The 20,514-nt window shown below is 38.8% G+C and overlaps 1 protein-coding gene and 1 pseudogene across 1 annotated transcript in view; one reads left to right on the top strand and one right to left on the bottom strand.

The window, feature by feature from the left end:
• Window positions 1-20,514, top strand: part of PTPN9 (protein tyrosine phosphatase non-receptor type 9) — a 92,093-nt gene that overhangs the window by 57,502 nt on the left and 14,077 nt on the right. The window contains exons 6-8 of the mRNA XM_054592047.1: window positions 4,901-5,011; window positions 6,954-7,282; window positions 18,716-18,809. Coding sequence (XP_054448022.1) covers window positions 4,901-5,011; window positions 6,954-7,282; window positions 18,716-18,809 — 534 coding nt within the window. The remainder of the gene's footprint in view (window positions 1-4,900; window positions 5,012-6,953; window positions 7,283-18,715; window positions 18,810-20,514) is intronic.
• On the bottom strand, window positions 11,120-12,232 carry LOC129085624 (STE20-related kinase adapter protein beta-like; annotated as a pseudogene).

Below are 20,514 nucleotides of genomic sequence, written 5' to 3' on the forward strand. Positions count from 1 at the left end.
TTATGTTTTACTGTTTAAAATACTATTATATTTAGAAAAAAATACATTGTAGAAAATTTTGGACAACTCAAAACAATATGCATTAAGAAGAAATATTACCTTTGGTACTATCATGCAGAAATAATCACTGTTTACATTTTGGTGTATGACACTGTTAAAAGTTTTTCAAAAAATTATATGTTTAATTTTTTGTATACAATAAGCTCTATCAGCGTTTTTTATGAACAGTTGTAATTACTGAATATTAGTCTATCCTGTACTTACTACAAATTATTTAACTATTTTTAGGTTGTTGGGTTTTTAAATATTTTATAATCAATTTTTAACAGACATTTTTATATCCATATTTTGTTTGCATATTAAGTAATTTGTTTGAATTGAATTTCTAGAAGTAGGATTATTAGAATAAAGAATCTAAACATTTTCCTGGCTGGTGTGGCTCAGTGGACTCAGCACCAGCTTGTGAACCAAAGGGTCACTGGTTCGACTACCAGTTGGGCATTTGCCTTGGTTGCAGGCCAGGTTCCCAGTAGAGGGTGCTCGAAGGGCAACCACTCATTGATATTTCCCTCTCTCCCTTCCCTTTTCTCTAAAACTAAATAAATAAAATCATATATATATGATTATATTTTCATATATATATATATGAAATAGAATTAAAATTACTCATGATCCCACCTATAAGAGATAAACTACTTACCGTTTGATATAATTTTTTATAATCTTTTTTCTGTGAAAGTGTGTGTGTGTGTGTAATTTTTTTAAACAAAATTAAGATTATAGTTTTGGTTTTCTTTAGGATTATATTCTGAGCATTTTTCAAAGTTTTAAAAAAATCTTTTCTTAGTATATTTTATTGATTATAATATTACAGTTGTCCCATTTTCTTTCTCTCCTTTATCCCCCTCCACCCAGCAACTCCCCATCACTCCAGCATACCCTACCTTTAGTTCATGTCCATGGGTGGTACATATAAGTTCTTTGGCTTCTCCATTCTCTGTACTGTTCTTAACTTCCCCTGTCTATTTTGTACTTACTAATTATGCTTCTCATTCACTGTATCTTTTCCCCCATTCTCTTCCCTCCTGCTTCTCATTGATAACCATCCATGCAGTCTCCATTTTTGTGATTCTGTTCCTGTTGTAGTTGTTTGGTTAGTTTGTTTTGTTTTTGTTCTTTTAGGTTCAGTTGATAGTTGAGTTTGTTGTAATATTACTGTTTATAGTTTTTTTTCCTGCTACCCCCCCTCCGCATAGTTTTGATCTTCTTTTTCTTTGATATACTTAAATTTTTCTTGGAATACTTCTTTCCAGCCCCTTCTTGCCTGTAAGGTTTCTTTTGAGAAATCATCTCACAGTATTATAGGAACTCCTTTGTAGGTAACTCTCCTTTTCTCTTGCTGCTTTTAAGATTCTTTCCTTATCTTTAACCTCCGGTAATTTAATTATGATTGTCTTGATGTGTTTGTTCTTCCTGGGATCCAACATCTTTGGGACTCTCTGAGCTTCCTGGATTTCCATGTCTGTTTCCTTTGCCAGGCGGGGGGAACTTTTCCTTCATTATTTTTTCAAATAAGTTTTCAATTTCTTGCTCTTCCTCTTCTTCTGGCTTTCCTATGTTTCGGGTATTGGAACATTTAAAGTTGTCCCAGAGGTTCCTAAGCCTCCTCATTTTTTTGATTTCTTGTTTCTTCATTCTGTTCCAGTTGAATGTTTATTTCTTCCTCGTGTTCCAAATCGTTGATTTGAGTCCTGGTTTCCTTCCCTTTACTGTTTCCCTGTATATTTTTATTTATTTCACTTTGTACAGCCTTCACTTCCTTTATTTTGTGGCCATACTCAACCATTTCTTGAGCATCCTGATTACCAGTGTTTTGAACTCTGCATCTGATAGGTTGGCTCTCTCCTTGTCATTTAGTTATTTTCCTGAAGTTTTGATCTGTTCTTTCATTTGGGCCACATTTCTTTGTCTCAGTGCACCTGTTATGTTGTAAGGGGTGGAGCCTTAGGTATTCACCAGGGCGGGGCAACCCACTTGGCTGTGTTGTGGCATTATGTGTGTGGGGGGGAGGGGTCGGAGAGGGAATAATGCTGCTTGCTTGGCTCTCACTTTCAGTTACTTCTCCCGCTACCCACAAGCAGATTGGGCCCTTCTGGTGCTGATTCCCTGGGTGGGTGGGTTTGTGCATGTTCTAAGACCCTGTGGGTCCATCCAACAGACTCTCCTGTGAGGCTGGGAGTTTATTCTGCTACCACTATCACCACAGGGTTTTACAACCAAGGTTTTGAGTCTTTAGTTTCCCACACTGGAACCCTGGGTTGTGAGGCCTGTGTTGCCCCCAGTTGTTCCTCAAGGGTTATCAGCATGCTAATGTGGGACCAGCCGGTCTGCCGGACACCGCTTCACCCAACTGGTGTGCCAGCTACCACCTTGCTGCGTGTCCTCTCTGCCTGGGCTGCCCATCTCTGCCCCTCCTACCCCGCAGCAGTCTCTGGATGAATGCTTCTTCTTTGAGTCCTTGGTTGTGGGACTTCCATATAATTCAATTTTCTGGTAGTTTTGTTGTTTTTTGTTTTTAAATTCCTTGTCATCCTTCTTTTGGTTGTGTGAGTAAGCAAAGCCTATCTACATACGCCTCCATCTTGGCCAGAACCTAAAAAAATCTTTGAAGTATTTATTTTAAGTAACAGTCTTATTGAGAGATATGACATTTTTGTTAACCATTACCCATTTTCAGACATATGTTATTTACAATTTTAAAGTACTATTTTTAACGTCAAAAATAAAAGTGTAGCCTTGGCCGGGTGGCTCAGTTGGTTGGAGAATCATCCTATGTGAAAGCAGGTTGTGGATCTGATTCCCAGTTGGGGCATATACTTAGGTTATGGGTATGTTCCCTGGATGAGGTATGTTGGGGGAAGGGGGGCATCAATGGCTGTTTTTTTCTCACATTGATGTTTCTCTCTCTCACTTCTTCCTCTCAAAAAATCAATAAACATATTCTTGGGTGAGGATTAAAAAAAATAATTAAAAGAAATAAAAACTTAGTAAACATTTTTATTTATAAATCTTTTTGTTTCTCATTATTTCCTTAGACTAGATTTTCAGAAATGGAATTACCCAATTAGAGGATACACATTTTTAAGGTCATATATGCTGCCAGATGCCTTCTAGAAGGTGTTACTGAGTTACATCAGCAGCATATGTGTGTACCAAAAAGCATTGTACAGAACTAGGTCTAAGTCTATATCTCTTTGCCCTGAAAGCAGAGGTAATGGCTTCTACTTTCTATTTATCATTTTGTGGAAATATAGCTGTTTCTTGAGACTGGTTTTTGTTATGGCTGTTAAAGGGGCCTTGGCCATTTATATTTAGGCCCTGAAAATAAACTGTTGCATCTTTCAGGGAAAATAGAGATGAAAGGTAATTTCTCAGACTTCAGTGAAGAGGCCTTTGGAGAATTTTGTCCTGGATGCTGTATATTCTCTATAGGGAATGTTTGCAGACCCCCAAATTAGTAGAACTGGAGAGTACTCAGAGAGTGACGTGTCAAATTGAGATTCAGTTTGTTGAAAAGAAGAGGGATAAAGTGGTTCAAGATATTTAGCTATAGTTTCCTCTCTCTCTTTTTTAAATTTCCTTGGGAATAATTTCTCAGTTGGATTGCCAATATTACTTGATATCTCTGCCTATGAAAAGGGCTGAGATACTGCGAAACTAAAAGAAACGTAGAGCTGTGGATTACAAAGTCATTGTTTTTTGTTCTTATGACTTGTGCAGATTAGGGTATCTCCTTTTTTTTTGGACCTCATTTGCACTTGGGCTTACTAGATCATATTTATTGATTAAATAAATGAATACATAAATAAATGAAGAGTTGGGTAAAAAAAATTATAAATATACAGATACCAGAATAAAAGAAAAATTATGAGAGAAGTGTTTCTTTCATAATCACTTTATTCATGATCTAATTTTGCCTTAAAGTTTTAATAAGCACAACTTAAGGATGCACACGTGTAAGAGAGGCCCCTCCCCCAAATAATGGTTATCTTCTGGAAGGTGGGACCCTTTAGCACAAACCTCCCCCTATTAGGTGGGTGTTGTAGGAACCCATCTGTATCTGTATACCTGCTGTTGTTATGTTGTGAGAGGTTCCATTTGGCTTCAGTGAATTTTTGTTGAAGACCCTTCCACTACATTTGCCCATTTTGTGATGGGTGATTTACAAGCACACCTGCCTACACTGTGCTGAGTGTTCAGCAGTTTTTGACCAAAAATAGCTTGACCCCTGTGCCCTGCCCTCCATATTCTCACCCCTGATCTCACTCCTAGCAACTTTTGACATTTTTTGTTTCCCCAATAAAAAAATCCTCAAAGGGAAACATTTTGCAGATGTGGAAGAGGTGAAACCGAAAAAAAAAAAAAAAGGCAGAAGCACTAAAAGCCATCAAAATCGCCACATATAAGAAGTATTTTGAGCAGTGGAAAAAACAAATGTTTCTATATTTGTATTGCATCAAATGGAGAGTACTTTGAATGTGACTGAAGTTTACATATGTAAGAATAAACATACAATTTTCTATAAATCATTTTTTTGGGAGTGGTCCTCCATTGTACGCTGATAAAAAACATCAGAAATAGTTTTTGATCCATAAGGCTTATGCCTACAAGAACATAACATCATTACCTTTAAAGGTAATCAGCTTTTAATTTTTTTAAACCACTTTTTCTTCAGCTACTCAAGTGAAACCTGAATTAAGCTGCAGACTCACTCTGCGGGGTAAGAATGGAGAGAAAGTGCTATAACCTAAACTTTGGGCCTGAAGAGTCACAGGTTCCATTAGGCTCTGTTGCAGTTCCCGGACTGGTATCTTGAAATCCTTGTATGTGTTCTCCACAGGGAGCATTTCCAGCTCGTTTGAAGAAAGTGCTGATTGTGGGAGCCCCCATATGGTTCCGAGTGCCCTATTCCATTATCAGCCTCCTCCTGAAGGACAAAGTCCGTGAGAGGGTAAGGCAAGCTAGCTTTATTTTATTTGGAGGTGGATAGATAGATTCCCATTCCTGCTGTTAAAACCTGCCAATTAATTTTCTTCCTTCAGAAAGCATCCTGCTGTCTTGTCTAGAGCACTTTCTGCTTCTGTCAGTGCATTCATGTCTATTCTCTGCTTTGTTCTTTCTCAGCTCAGTGCAGGCTTGCTCTCCCACTGCACTACAAGTTCCTTCAAGTCAGGAACTGGACAGGCTTTATGTTAAGTACACCCCCATCATAGCACTTTGCATAAAAATAGTACTGAAGGAATATATCCCATGGTTATCTTAGTGATAGCTACTACCAAAATTTAGCCTAGTGCTATAACAGGCCTTTAATATTTAACAACATCTAATATAATCGCATTAATTGAACTGGTGTTTGAATTTGTTCAACTGGAAATACCAGGCAGTCCTTTGACCACCATTGGGGGCAGAGGAGAGTTTCTCACTGTGTCTCTACTTACATTCCTGGCATTTTCTTTTAAAACAGTTTGTTGCTTCCTAACTTCAGAAGCATTAATCTAAAACCCTCTTAATTCTGTGATCATCCCCTGAATGTTCCAGGACTGAAAGATTGTGGTTTTACTCATTCACTCATTCATTTCTACACTTGAAAGAAAGGACATCTGAAACACTGGACAACAGGATAAGATAATAAAGTTGTGAAATATTATCAGAGATTTTTGTAGTAAAGGATTATGAGGCTATGTGAATCATAACAAGGAAGATTTTTATAGCTGCAGCAACTTGAGTTGGAGAGGGGGAACTGAAGATGTTTGGTTTTATGGAACTGCTTAGGGACCTAGTGACTCAGAGTAGGGGAGCTCTTTCCTCACATAACTCTTCGAGAAGACTCCTTAGGCAAGTTCTTACACTTATGTATACAAGCATAAATGCATGAATAAGCTCAAAATATATTGAGCACCTTTACAGTCCAGGCTCTGGGCCCTAGGAATGAAAAGTTGATCAAGACAGTCCTTACCCTGGAGGTGCTCATGGTTCTGAGAGAGGACACAGACAAGTGCAGAGGACTGTGGTTCCGCAGGCGCACGGAGGAGAACATTGCCTGGGCAGAGGGGCTTCATGTGCTATAAGCTGTCCTTAAAGAGGCCAAGGAAGGAAAGAGGACATTTCAGGAAGAGGCAGCAGCAAGAGAGATCAACACCTTCATTCCACATCGATTTAGGGAACAACGAACTAGGCTAATATGGTTCAGTATGGCTATGTTCCAGCAGAGAGCAGAATTAGGTATTACTATGACTTTTCTAGAATTTTTCCTGGACTACTTTCCATTTGGTGGCTGGTGTTGTCTGACTTTCATAGAAACTTATCTTTGAAAACATCTATACCGATCTGTAAGTAAAGCAAAAGCTAGTAGGTCTAGTTTTAAGTTGACAAAAATAACCACTACCTATGTATTATTTGTAGTCAAAAGGTGAATACCTGCATCAGATGTAAATAGTATAAAATAACACCTTTGTTCACTATACCTTCCTTTCAGAAGGTATATAACAGAGCCCCTAATTCCAGGAGTGAATTTGATATACATTATAGTAATTGTCTGGGGAATTTATAGAACTTCAACCCCAGGCAGATGAAGTACTGTCTACTTTGAAAACTATATCAAGTATTTCAGGCCAATCTCATCCCATTCTCCAAACCTAATATTATTTTATATTAGTTTCAGGTGTACATCATAGTGGTTAGACAATCATAATTTACAGTGCGATCCCACTCCAACCCTGATATTTCAAGTACCCATCTGACATCATACAAAACTATTACAATAGTATTGACTACATTCCCTGTGCTGTACTTTACATCTCCGAAGCACATCTGTTCTTTATCTTCTCTGTCTCCCCCCCCCCCCCCCCCCCCCGCCGCCCCACATGCTCACTTGGTTATTTCTGGCCTTCCAGATTCAGATATTGAAGACCTCTGAGGTTACCCAGCACCTGCCCAGAGAGTGCCTTCCAGAAAACCTGGGTGGGTACGTCAAACTGGACCTCGCCACTTGGAATTTCCAGTTCTTACCCCAGATGAATGGCCACCCGGATCCCTTCGATGAGATCATCCTGCTCTCCCTCCCTCCTGCTTTAGACTGGGACTCAGTGCATGTTCCAGGTCCCCATGCCATGACCATACAAGAGTTGATGAATTATGTTAGCACCAGGCAAAAGCAGGGGATATATGAGGAATATGAAGACATTCGTCGTGAGAACCCTGTTGGCACTTTCCATTGTTCCATGTAAGTAGGAAAGGTTGGGCCAACCACCATGCTCTGGCATCTGCTGGCAATAGCTCCTTCTGTACTTCAGGGCCTGTGTTAGGGAGCATCACTCTTACTTAGTGATGGCTGGTTTCTTTCCTCCAGAAAGAGGTACCTCCTGCTTTGGTGCTTGTTGCCAACATTCAGTGCTCTGAAATTTCTGATGGTCTTTGGTAACAAAAGGGAACCCACGTAATAATGAATGCATTTTTTATGAATATTTTCCTGAAATGCAGGTATTTTTAGGAAAAACACAAAAGTGTAGGCTCTCTGTTCCTGTCCTTAGTGTGATCTCTGGTCCTTTCATTTATGGAGTTTCTCTGTAGAACATTTATATTATAACATTACTCTCTGAGGGAAGGGTGCAGGGTCCCTCACAGTAATTCATGGGACCATTTAAGCTATTGCTTCTCAGCATTGGTCAGTTTTGGCTCAAATAAATTGTTTTAAGTATATTTTATTGATTATGCTATTACATTTATCCCATTTTTCTTTCTCCCCTTTTCCCCCTCCACCTTGTACAACACCTCCCCTTCCTCCAGCAATCCCCTCCCTCACTTCATATCCATGGGTCATACATATAAGTTCTTTGGCTTCTCCATTGCCTACACTATTCCTATCCTCCCCCCTGTGTTGTTTTGTACCTGCCATTTATGCTTCTTATTCCCCATTCTACTCCCACCCTGCTGATAACCCTCCCTGAGATGTCCATTACTGTGATTCTGTTCCTGTTCTAGTTTGCTTAGTTTGTTTTTGTTTTTTAGTTTCAGTTGTTGATAGTTGTGACTTTGTTATTATTTTACTGTTCATAGTTTTGATCTCCTTCTTCTTAGATAAGTCCCTTTAACATTTCATATCATAATAAGGGCTTGGTGATGAGGAACTCCTTTAACTTGACTTTATCTGGAAAGCACTTGATCTGCCCTTCCATTCTAAATGATAGCTTTGCTGTATAGAGTAATCTTGGATGTAGGTCCTTGCCTTTCAAGACTTTGAATACTTCTTTCCTGCTCTTTCGTGCCTATAAGGTTTCTTTTGAGAAATCAGCTCATAGTCTTATGAGAACTTTGTTATAAGTAACTCTCTCCTTTTCTGTTGCTCCTTTTAAGATCCTCTCCTTATCTTTAATCTTGGGTAATGTAATTATTGCATGTCTTGGTGGGTGCTTCCTTGGGTCCAAATTCTTTCAGACTCTGAGCTTCCTGGATCTCCTGAAAGTCTATTTCCTTAACCAAATTGGGGAATTTCTCCTTCATTATTTTTTCAAATAAGTTTTCAATTTCTTGCTCTTCCTCTTCTCCTTCTGGCACCCTTGATTAAGATGTTGGAATGTTTCAAGTTGTCCCAGAGGTTCCTAAGCCTCCTCATTTTTTGAATTCTTGTTTCTTCATTCTGTTCCAGTTGAATGTTTATTTCTTCCTCATGTTCCAAATCGTTGATTTGAGTCCTGGTTTCCTTCCCTTTACTGTTTCCCTGTATATTTTTCTTTATTTCACTTTGTATAGCCTTCACTTCTTCCTTTATTTTGTGGCCATACTCAATCATTTCTTGAGCATCCTGATTACCAGTGTTTTGAACTCTGCATCTGATAGGTTGGCTATCTCCTTGTCACTTAGTTCTTTTCCTGGAGTTTTGACCTTCCATTTGGGCTACATTTCTTTGTCTTGGTGCACCTGTTATTTGTAAGGGGTGGAGCCTTAGGTATTCACCAGGGCGCGGCAACCCACTTGGCTACACTGTGGCGCTGTATGTGGGAGACGGGTTAGAGAGAGAACAATGCTGCTTGCTCAGCTCTCACTGCACTTTCAGTCACTTCCCCCACTACCCACAAGCAGATTGGGCCCTTCTGGTGCTGATTTCCTAGGTCGGTGGGTTTGTGTATGTTCTGGGATCCTGTGGGTCCCTCCAATGGACTCTCCTGTGAGACTGGGAGTTTCTTCTGCTGCTGCAAAAACCACAAGTTTTTATAGCCAGTGGTTTTGAAGCTTTCTTTTCTTGTGCTGAAACTCAGGGTTGCGCAGTCTGTGTTGCTCCCCAGTTGTTCCTCCCAGTTTCTCTGCTCGTGAATATGGGACTGCCTGGTCCGCCAGTCTCTCTGCCTGTCGTGTGTCCTCTCTTCCCTGGCTTCCTGTTTCTGCCCCTCCTACTGGTCTGGATGAATGTTTTTTCTTTAAGTCCTTGGTTGTTGGATTTCCATACAGTTTGGTTTTCTGGCAATTAAGATTTTTTTCTTTTTAAATTTGTTGTCCTTCCTGTGGTTGTGCAAGGAAGCAAAGCTTATCTACCTATGCCTCTTTCTTGGCCAGAAGTCTTAAATAAAGTCTTTTTAAAATTCTCTACAGGGTTAGACATTCTTAAGTCAACATATATTTTGGCTTATTGGCAATAAAAAGGAAGGGGCTGGGAGTTTTAATAATAATTGAATTCCAGGTAAACAACTAGCTGAATCTATTTGCTCATGAGTCTCTCTTCTAAATATGCTCAAAAGGAAAGCTCTTTCGAGTTTTCCCTCAGAAAGCAGCAGCCATATCTCTAGATGCCATATTAAGCCAAAGTAAGTTTATACAGTCGTGTTGCAACATGGTACTCACCACTGTTTTCTACCAAAGGACTGATTTTATAAAACTTGTAGCTGCACATATTACATACTTCAAATCCTAAATTTCCATTTCTCTCATATCATTTACCTTTGTCTTACAAGTCATAACTGTGGACATTCCCGGTTCCCACGAACTGCAAAGGATCACCCTAGCTGCAGAGCTTCCTCTCATTTTTGGTATTTCTTTTCTTTCTTGTGCCTGATTTCTGGTTACCCTAACAGCAGCCTCATAACTTGCTGCATGGACACCAAGCCTATATATCCAATACTTAGTTTTTCATATTCTCTCACCAGTCTCCATTCTTTGCTTTCAAGCAGCATAGAGCACATCCTTTCAAGGAAAACCCGTGATGCACTGACTGATGCATTGACAGAATGTAGAACCTCAAGTTTTCCCACTTCTGTGTGAGGATTCAAAAATTCATTTAATTTTTTTCAATTCAGTAAATCTTTATTGAGCTCCCACGGGGTGCATGACTTTAGCCCCTTTAAAAAAAAAAAAAGCAAACCACAACTTCTCTATATATTTCAAGTGAATCATTTAATGTGAGTGAGGCTCGGTTTGGTAATTATAAGAAGAAAATGGGAAAGTATAAACATTCCCCCTGTTACCAGAAGAGTTTGATGCCAGGGTAAACTAGCCTGCTGGTCTAACAATAGCTGATCAAAAACGGTAGAGAATCTGGGAGGAAAAAATGTACCTGGAAGCACTGTCCTTTGACGTCTCATTCCCCTGAGGGCAGCAAAATACTGAAAGAATTAACTGACTCAAAAGCTATATTGAGAGTATGAAAAGAAGAGTTAGTCACAACTTTGGGGGCAAAAATTTGAGAATAGGTGACCCTATATGTAGCTGGGTTAATAATTCTAAAGTTTTCCTAGAGTTGTAATAGCATTCTGAGCTATTAAAGGGGATACAGACTCATGCTCCTTTGAATAGAGTGGTTTTAAATGATAGATTCTCCAGTGCACCAACTGTATTTTCAAGTATAATTGTAGTTTTTGTACCTAGCAATACAGAAGCAAAGCAGCAGGGAGAAGTGTCAAGTACATAGGACATAAAAGGATTTGGCAGCCCTAGAATTTCCAATTTGAGTCTTTTTCATCAGGAAAATCACATTCTGGCTCAGTCCAAGGTGATGCTGGAGGCATTGCTATTGATGGCTTGTGATAAGCAGGAGGCAACAGTGAAGGTATGGAATCCTTGCTCTCTTCTTTCATCTTTTGAAGAAAACATGGGACAATAAACTGCTTGCTGATGGCCTTTTCTCAGGATCTTGTTGCAAACAGAGCTGTATGTACCACACTAAAAAGACAGGCGAGAAAGTTTTTGAGGATGGTGTTTGCAATCTGTCACCATTTACTCTGTGAGTTCCACTGGAGACAAGCACATTTTCTGCAATCCCAGAATCTATACCTGATCAAGAATTTATCATTCTGGGTTCTGACTGAGGGAAAATAATGATATCCAGTGGACTATAAGGAGGACCTTTCAGTTTCTGTAACAGCATCTGAGCACTATGCATGTCCTGGAAAGGTACCTGCCCACTGGCCAATTCACATGCTGTAATCCCAACAGAGTAAGTATCTGACTTTACATTACATCCATGTAAATCATGTCTCAGCAGCTCTGGACTCAGCCACAGTTGCACTGATGTGCCGAACTGTGGGGAGTCATACTCAGCCCTAAGCCTTTGTCCATGCTTAACCAAAATATGCACATGGGACAGGCCAGAAAGAGTCACTAGGCCATCACCAGAAATGAGGATATGGTTGGCTTTCAAATTCCTGTGAATGCAGCCATTTTGGTGCAGACAGTTCAACCCTCTCACTGCACCAAAGAGAATGTTTCTTATTAAAAGTTTGACTCATTTTTCAGGAAAGTAAGTCTTCCATAGTCAACTTGGTGAACCGTAGGCCATAAATTGAGAAGTAACCCAGAGCCAACTGCCAACAGTGAAAATGGTCCAATAAGTTGTAATGTTGGGGTGCCAGAAAAGTGGGGTAGAAGTACAACTTTATGTAAAGCTTTCAGGCATTCTTCAGTGCAGTTTTCCAGATTTGTAATTTTTATAGTCACCAGTGTTCCTGTAGGAGTGTGCAATGCAAGATGGACAGAAGTCATCAAATCCTCTTCCTATTTCCACTTGGAATTCATAATGAGAAACGTTGGTAGAACACATCACTACACTGTGTCTAGTGGATGGAGGCAACCTGGAATGGGTTTGCTCATCAACCAAGTTTTGATGGATACCAGTTTCAGACTGTTTTTCAGGTTTGAGTGATTCAACTTGTGTTCATAAAGTGCAGAAACAATTCAGAAGAGACATTGAATTGCTTTAGTTCACAGAAAGTGACAAAAATCCATCTTTTGCAGAGGATATTTTTGCTTTATCTTCAAGATGCAGAAATATTCGACCTGGAGGCAGTCATACCCAGTGACTTCCTCAGGCAGCAAGTGGTGTGGGGCCTGGGTGGGTGTGGGAGCCTGGTCTGCTGAGGGGCAGGGTGGGCGCTTAAGACCTGCTCCCAGTGTGGGGCACAAGAGGCCAGCACGATGCAGACTCGGGCAGTGCTCCAGGAACTCTGCCCCAGTCCCAGGCTATCTCCAAAAGTTCATTTTAAAAAAGTCCTCCTGTTCTGAGAGCATCTCTAATAACTCCAAGTCTGAGGCCAGGCAGATGTTCTACAATGCTTTGTGAAGGCAGAGAAATAATCCCTAGTTTGTGAGGAAATGCTTCTGGTTCTGACCAAAACACTTCCAGTTACTTCGAGCTGTATCTCTGGGAACCCAGCCTCAGAAATCCTCTACGATTGCGACTTTAAGGACCCCAGCAACAGGCCTTAGAGTTGTTTCTCTAAGCATCTGGTTTCCAGAGAAAGACAAGTTAGTTGAAATATCTCCCAGCAAAATATATTTTAACAACAATAAGGCTTTTAGAAAGAAACACAAGAAATAGAGAAAACTGCAATGCTGTATTTTCTTTCATCTCTTTGTATTTTTCTTCATATACTACTCTGGGATGCCTTCAGTTGTACTTTGCAAATTTGAGATTTAGAATCATGAAAGAACTTAGTTTGTGTTGGTGTCAGGATTGGCAAGGGCAGCAAGAAGAAAGGGACTATAAATGGCCTCCCGAAAGAGAAAAACAAAACAAAAACAAAGTAACTCAGAATCAGTAACACTTGGGAATTTAGCCTCTTAGGATTTTCCTTCAACCCAAACTACCACAAAACCACCTGGTTAGCTCATAACTGGTTCATAGCTACTTGATAACTATTGATGACAATAGAACATAGATAATTTCTCTCACTGCTGCTCACTTGTAGTACCATGTTTTTGTGGGCTGTGGCAGAAATTTTTTTCTCTCCCAAGTTGAGGTCTGTCTGTTGAAAATCAAGAAAGCTATCCCAGTGGCTCCCAGGCTTAAACTTCAGCTTAGCCAATATGTCCTCTGTGACTTACACAAGTTCTTTTCCTCTTCTGCACTTCAGCGTTCCTGTGATGTTAGACTCTGATATTCACCTATGTGTCTGGCTTAAATGTTCGAGGAATCCATGATTCTTTTAGTACCTCTTCCCCTTTGTCATTCCTATCTAGCTTAGTCATTGTGCTATAAAGAAGATGCAGGGAGAGGGCCTTTTAGCAAAAGGGAAGAGAGAAATAATGAGTTAGAAAACAGGTAAAGAAAGTAAGAAAGAAGCAATTGAGAAAAAAGTCAATAAGCAGATCAAGAATGCAAAGGAAAGTAAGAGAAGAAAAAGAAAGCAGAGCGTATATCAAAGTGGGGGGGAGTATTCTTTTCTCACACATAACTCTTGTTTCTTGTGTAACAGTTCAAAACTCCGATGTGTATCCAGTATTTTTTCCTAACCAGTTTTCCCCCCTGTAGTTTTGAATCAGGGATGCATTGTGGAGCAGGGAGGAACTCTGGGCTACTCTTAGAGGATTCACACTTGCCCTGGGGATTCTTGACTTGCTCTGGGAGCTTCTGCTCTGGGGCACTGGAGATGTCATTTCTGCTGTGGCCTCCTTCCCCCATTAAAAAAGCAGGTTTGAATTGTCCTCTTGGCATCACCTAAATCAGCTATTACGTTACAATTAGAGAACACATCCCAGTCCTATGGAAGAACATCCTAATCTTTTCTCTTTATTGAATGAATGAGCCCCCTACTTCAGGAACTAGATTCCAGAACCCTCATCAGCTCCAGGCTTCTGTCTTAATCAAGTTCTATCTAGTTACAGCTATTTGCAGAACAAACTCTGCCTTGGAATTTTAGCTTATAAAGTAGATGGCAAGGTACTCATTGTTGTCCAGGATGCTCATGGACCAAGAGACTTTATCTCCCTTTTTTCTTACACAACATTTTTTTTTAAAAGATTTTTGAAATTTAACTTTTTATTATGAAATAATTGTAGGTTCACATGCAGTTGTAAGAAACGATGCAGGGAGATCACATGTACCCTTTCCACAATTTTTCCGTGGTAATGTCTTCTAAAAGTATAGCAAAATGTTACAACCATATCCTGACATTGATATAATCCACCAGTCTTATTCAGCTCTTCCCAGGGTGTGTGCATGTGTGTGTTTAGTTCTATGTAATTTTTATCATACACATAGGTTTGTGTATCCATCACCACAGGAAAAGATACAGAAGAAACCCATTACCACATACTTTTGTCCCACTCCTCCCCACCCCTAACCCCTGCAACCACTAATCTATCTTCATTACTATAATTTTGTAATTTCAAGAACGTTATTATATAAAGGGAAACATCCTGTATGTAACCTTTTGGGATTATCTTTTTTTATTCAGTACGATTCACTTGAAATTCACCTAAATTGTCACATGTTTCAAGAGCTGGTTCTATTTTACTGCTGAGCAGGTTTGTTTGTTTGTTTTTGCTTTAACCATTTACCTATTGAAGGTTGTTTCCAGCTTCTGTTTATTACAAGTAAAGCTGCTTATGAATGTTTGTGTCTAGGTTTTGTGTAAACATAAGTTTCCATTTCTCTGAGATAAATGCCCAACAGTGGAATTGCTAGTCATATGGTAATTGTATGTTTAGATTTATGAAAAACTGCCTACGTGTATTCCAGGGTGGCTGTACCATTCTGCATACCTGCCAGCAATGTATGAGTGATCCATTTTCTTTGCATCCTTACCTGCATTCAATGTCAGTTATTGTATTTTACTCTTCTGATAGGTGTATAATGAGATCTCATTGTGGTTTTAATTTACGTTATCCTAATAGCTAATGAACATCTCTTCATGTACTTATTTTCCATCTGTATATTCTTTTTGTAAAATGTCTTTTGCCTATTTTCTATTTGCATTTTTAAAAAACTATTTGAGATTTGAGAGTTCCTTTTTCTAGGTACTGCTTCTTTGTTGGGTATATAGTTTGGAAATATTTTCTTCCAATCTGTAGCTTGTCTTTTCATCCTTTAAATGGGTCTCTTGCAAAGCAAAAGCAAAAGTTCTTATTTTGGTGCAGCTCTTTTACTCAGTTTTTCCTTTTGTACATCATTATGCTCTTGACACCAAGTCTAAGAACCCTTGGCCTAGCCCTAGATTCCAAATATTTTCTCCTGTTTTTTTTTTTTTTAATTTTCTAAAAGTGTTATAGTTTTATGCTTTACATTTAAGTCTTCAATCCATTAATTTCTCTATAAGATAAAAGATACAAGGTTTAGGTTGATTGGAAAGGGGGTGGAGCTACAGATGTATAATTGCTCCAGTTCCCCGAAAAGAGTATCCTTCCTTTATTGGATTTTCTTTGGAACTTTGTAAAATGTTAGCTGGGTTTATTTGTGTGGGAAGAGGGAATTTTTAACAATGTGAAAAAGTACAGTATAACATGACAAACTACTGTGTTCCCATCACCAGAATTGCTACTGACCGTTTTTAATATTTTGTCATATGTTTTATCTTTTTTCTATTGTATGTAAGAAAGTATTGTGAAGTTGAAATGCCTTCTAATCCTCACCATAAATTCTCATTCCCAGAAGCAATCCCTAATATGAATATGGCATGTTTCTTTCCAGTCCATTTTGTTTACACTGTCCCATATATGTTTGTACTTGTTAACAACATATAGAATATTATTTTATATCAGTAGTCTTTGTAATTAATTTCTTTGCTTTAATCTACACACACACACACACAAATAATATTTTTCAAAATAGTACCAAAGAAAAAAAGCAGTGACAAAATAAACAGCAATCTCCTTCCTTAACCTCAGTTCCACTCCCCTGGTCATCCATTTTCATGCATGTTTCTTCTGGTATTTCTTCCATAAATCTAAATAAAATGCTTAAAATACTTCTATTAATTTTTACAGTAGATAAACATTTAATGCCTATACTCTGTCTCCAGCTCCTTTTGACTGTCATAATTTTTTATAAAGTCAGTGTTTACATTATTATGACTGTAAATTTTCATTTTATTACTGCAGAGCTAAATGGGCTTCTATGGCATGATCAAACATATTAAATCTTTTTCTTAAAAAAAATATTTTAGAGAAGGGGAAGGGAGGAAGAGGAGAGCAACATCAATGTGTGGCTGCCTCTCGAGCACCCCCCTACTGGGGACCTGGTCTGTAATGCAGGCATGTGCCCTGACTAGGAATCGAACCAGTGACCCTTTGGTTTGCAGGCCGGGGCCCAAACATATTAAATCTTTATCAATCCATTTTTTGTTCTGGAGTTAGTGGTCTTATGTTTTTATTTGCTTTTAGTTTTTTATGTTCCTATCCTTATGTTTTTCTATGATTAACTGTTTTAAAATGTCACAATGATGTGCCTTCGTGTGGGTCCTCCTTTTCATTCATTTTGTTAGGTGCATAATAGGTTCTTTTACTCTGAAGGTTTGTGTTCTTTAGTGATAGGACTTTCTGTAACTTTTCTTTTTTCCATTCTTCTTTCCTTGTATTATGCCAATTCTTTCTGGAATGGTCCTGTCAGTCTATTTGGATTTCCTATAGCAGAGTTGTCACACTTTTTCTTAAAGGGCAAGATGGTAAATACTTAGGCTTATGGGTCTTTATAATCTTTGTTGCAAGCACTCAACTTTACCATTGTAATGTGAAAGCCATCACACAGACAGTGCTAAACTGGTAGGCCTCACTGTGTTCCAATAAAACTTTTGTTTATAAAAACAGGTAGCCAAGCCAAAGTTTGCCAAGACCTATCTAGAATGATGCTCTTATCTTCCATATTTTTTTTCAATTTGACTTTTTGTTCTGTATTCTGGGAAATTTCTTCAACTTGCTCTTTAGTTTTTTCTATTAAATAAGATATAATTTTTAATTTCTAAGAGCTTTTCTTCTCTGTTCCTTCTTCATAGCATCCCTAGTCTTATTTCATGTATGCAATATCTTTTTCTCTTTGAGGTTATTAATTAAAGACTTTTAATTACAGCCTTCATTAACTCTCTTTTGTGCTTTTTTCCCCCCTGAGTATTTGAATTGGGTCTCCTTTGTGTTAAGGGCTTTCTTTAATTATCTGGAAATCCTTTGCTGTTAGTTCACACTTAGGAGTGGGGTCCTCAAAAGCTGTTTAGGAGCAGTGTTAGCATGAGTGAGTTTCAAATAAAAATGACCAGCTAGCTTGTTGTTGATGTACTCTAACTGACAGAATTCTTTTATGTAGAGCTATTTACTTCCTCCACTCTTTTGCCTGGTAGGGTCCAAGCCTGGATAGGAGTTTAAGACAGTGTAGGACAAGGGGAATTGGGCAGGGTATTCACACTGCCTGTCCTTCAGATTTTTATTTATTCCTCTGTTTTAGCCCTGTGCCTTGCCTTGCCTCCCAGGATGTGGGATTTCTAGGGGTGAGTCATTTTGTCTGGCTGTAGGTACCTCTGTGGATCCTAGCTTTCTGTCATCGGCCAAGTCAGCCAGAATCCTTTTGATATCTCTCTGCCCAAATGGGTTTAATTCTTTTGATCCACTTTTGGGTTTGTACTGATTAGGTCTTTTTTTTTTTTTTTTTTAATTTTAATGAGGCTGCTGGATGGAGTGGTATCAAACGTGTGTTTCAGCTGTGGCTGGTGTGGCTCAGTGGATTGAACACTGACCGGCCTGCAAACCAAAGGGTCAGCAATTCACTTCCCAGTCAGGGCATATGCCCTAGGTTGCGGACCAGGTCCCCAGTGGTGAGCAACCACACATTCATGTTTCCCTCTCTCCCTCTCTTCCCCTCTTTCTAAAAATAAATAAATAAAATCTTTAAAAAACCCAAACATACATGTGTTTCAACCTACTATGTTAATCTGGAACTTAAGAGATTTATTTTTAACGTCTTTTGGGAAATGAGTAGCAGAAAATTCTATTTATTTGTTTATTTATTTATTTATTTTTAGAGAGAGGGGAAGGGAGGGAGAAAAAGAGGGAGAGAAACATCAATGTTCAAGAGATAAATCTATGAATTATCTCTCGCAACTCAGGCATGCTCCCTGACTTGGAATCGAACCAGTGACCCTTTAGTTCACAGGCCGGCACTCAATCCACTGAGTCACACCAGCCAGGGCAATAGTAGAAATTTTAATTGCAGCTAAATTTTATTGGTGCTGTACCTCTATTTCTTTCTTTTCCTTTTTTTGAATGGAAATATTTCCATATTAATACATACTTATTAAAAATATTAAGTGATATGGAATTACATAGTCTAGATAATGAAAAGCTCTATGTACCCACCCCTGACAGTAACTGACACCTACCTTCGCACTGCCAGGCTCTGTACATAACATACACACTGCCTCCACTTTTTCTTTCTTTTTGTTTTACTGGTTTGTTTCATTTTCTTCAGGTCTCCGGGAAACCTCGAGAAGAACCGCTATGGGGATGTACCCTGCCTGGACCAAACAAGAGTGAAGCTGATAAAACGAAGTGGCCACACTCAGGTAGACAGATAAATGCCATCTTCTCAGGAGCACTGAGGGAAATTTAAGCCTCTTACAAAGTGTAGCTTACTAATGCTGTAGTTGAAAGAACATGGATTCTCAGCCAAAGAGACACTGTTTAATATTGCTACAAACTAGTCTATTGTTATCATAGGGAAGTCCCTACATGCCCATCTGGTAGCACAAGGTCTGGTATGTTGTAAGTGCCCAATAAATGTTCAGTTATTTTTCCTTTTACTTCTCAGTTGTACAATCATAGTCCTATCATTAACCATATTGGTGAGTGTATACGCATCAATACAAGGCAACTCTGATTGTACAACTCTGATTTTTCCATTTAGAAGATTTGAAAAAAAAATTTGGTCAGCTAGTGTATACATAAATATCTAGAGATAGGGATGAGATGGTCAAATGATTTTATTATTGAATATATTAATTTGATCATATCTGTACATATTAAAAATCACATATATTAGAGATATTTAGTGAAAATGTTATTCAGACATTTAACATCAGTATTTGTGTCATCCTTTGGATCTTTTTTTTTTAAGATTTTATTTACTCATTTTTTAGAGAGAGGAAGGGAAGGAGAAAGAGATGGAGAAAAACATTGATGTGTGAAGGATAACATCAGTTAGCTGCCTCTCACATGCCCCCAACTGGGGACCTGGCCCACAACCCAGGCATTAGCCCTAATTGGGAATTGAACCAGTGACCTTTTGGTTTGCAGGCTGGCACTTAATCCACTGAGCCACTCCAGCAAGGGCATTTTTTTTAAGTATATTTTATTGACTATGCTATCACAGTTGTCCCATTTTATTTCTCCCCTAAGCCCCCTCCACCTTCCACAACACCCAGCATTCCCCCACTTAGTTAATGTCCATGGGTTATACGTGTAAGTGCTTTGGCTTCTCCATTGCCTACACTATTCCTATCCTCCCCCATCTTGCTTTGTACCTGCCATTTATGCTTCTTATTCCCCATTCTACTCCCACCCTGCTGATAACCCTCCCTGAGATGTCCATTACTGTGATTCTGTTCCTGTTCTAGTTTGCTTAGTTTGTTTTTGTTTTTTAGTTTCAGTTGTTGATAGTTGTGACTTTGTTATTATTTTACTGTTCATAGTTTTGATCTCCTTCTTCTTAGATAAGTCCCTTTAACATTTCATATCATAATAAGGGCTTGGTGATGAGGAACTCCTTTAACTTGACTTTATCTGGAAAGCACTTGATCTGCCCTTCCATTCTAAATGATAGCTTTGCTGTATAGAGTAATCTTGGATGTAGGTCCTTGCCTTTCATGACTTTGAATACTTCTTTCTTGCCCCTTCTTGCCTGTAAGGTTTCTTTTGAGAAATCAGCTCATAGTCTTATGGGAACTCCTTTGTAGGTAACTCTCACCTTTTCTCTTGCTGCTTTTAAGATTCTCTCCTTATCTTTAACCTTGGGTAATTTAATTATGGTGTGTCTTGGAGTGTTCCTCCTTGGGTCCAATTTTTTTGGGGACTCTCTGAGCTTCCTGGACTTACATGTCCATTTCCTTGACCAAATTGGGGAAATTTTCTTTCATTATTTTTTCAAATAAGTTTTCAATTTCTTGCTCTTCCTCTTCTCCTTCTGGCTCCCCTATGACTCGGATGTTGGAACATTTAAAGCTGTCCCAGAGGTTCCTAAGCCTCCTCATTTTTTGAATTCTTGTTTCTTCA

This window comes from Pteronotus mesoamericanus, unplaced genomic scaffold, assembly GCF_021234165.1.
Source record: "Pteronotus mesoamericanus isolate MK-2021 breed Mesoamerican mustached bat unplaced genomic scaffold, CSHL_Meso_final scaffold_31, whole genome shotgun sequence".
Taxonomy (NCBI): Eukaryota; Metazoa; Chordata; class Mammalia; order Chiroptera; family Mormoopidae; genus Pteronotus; species Pteronotus mesoamericanus.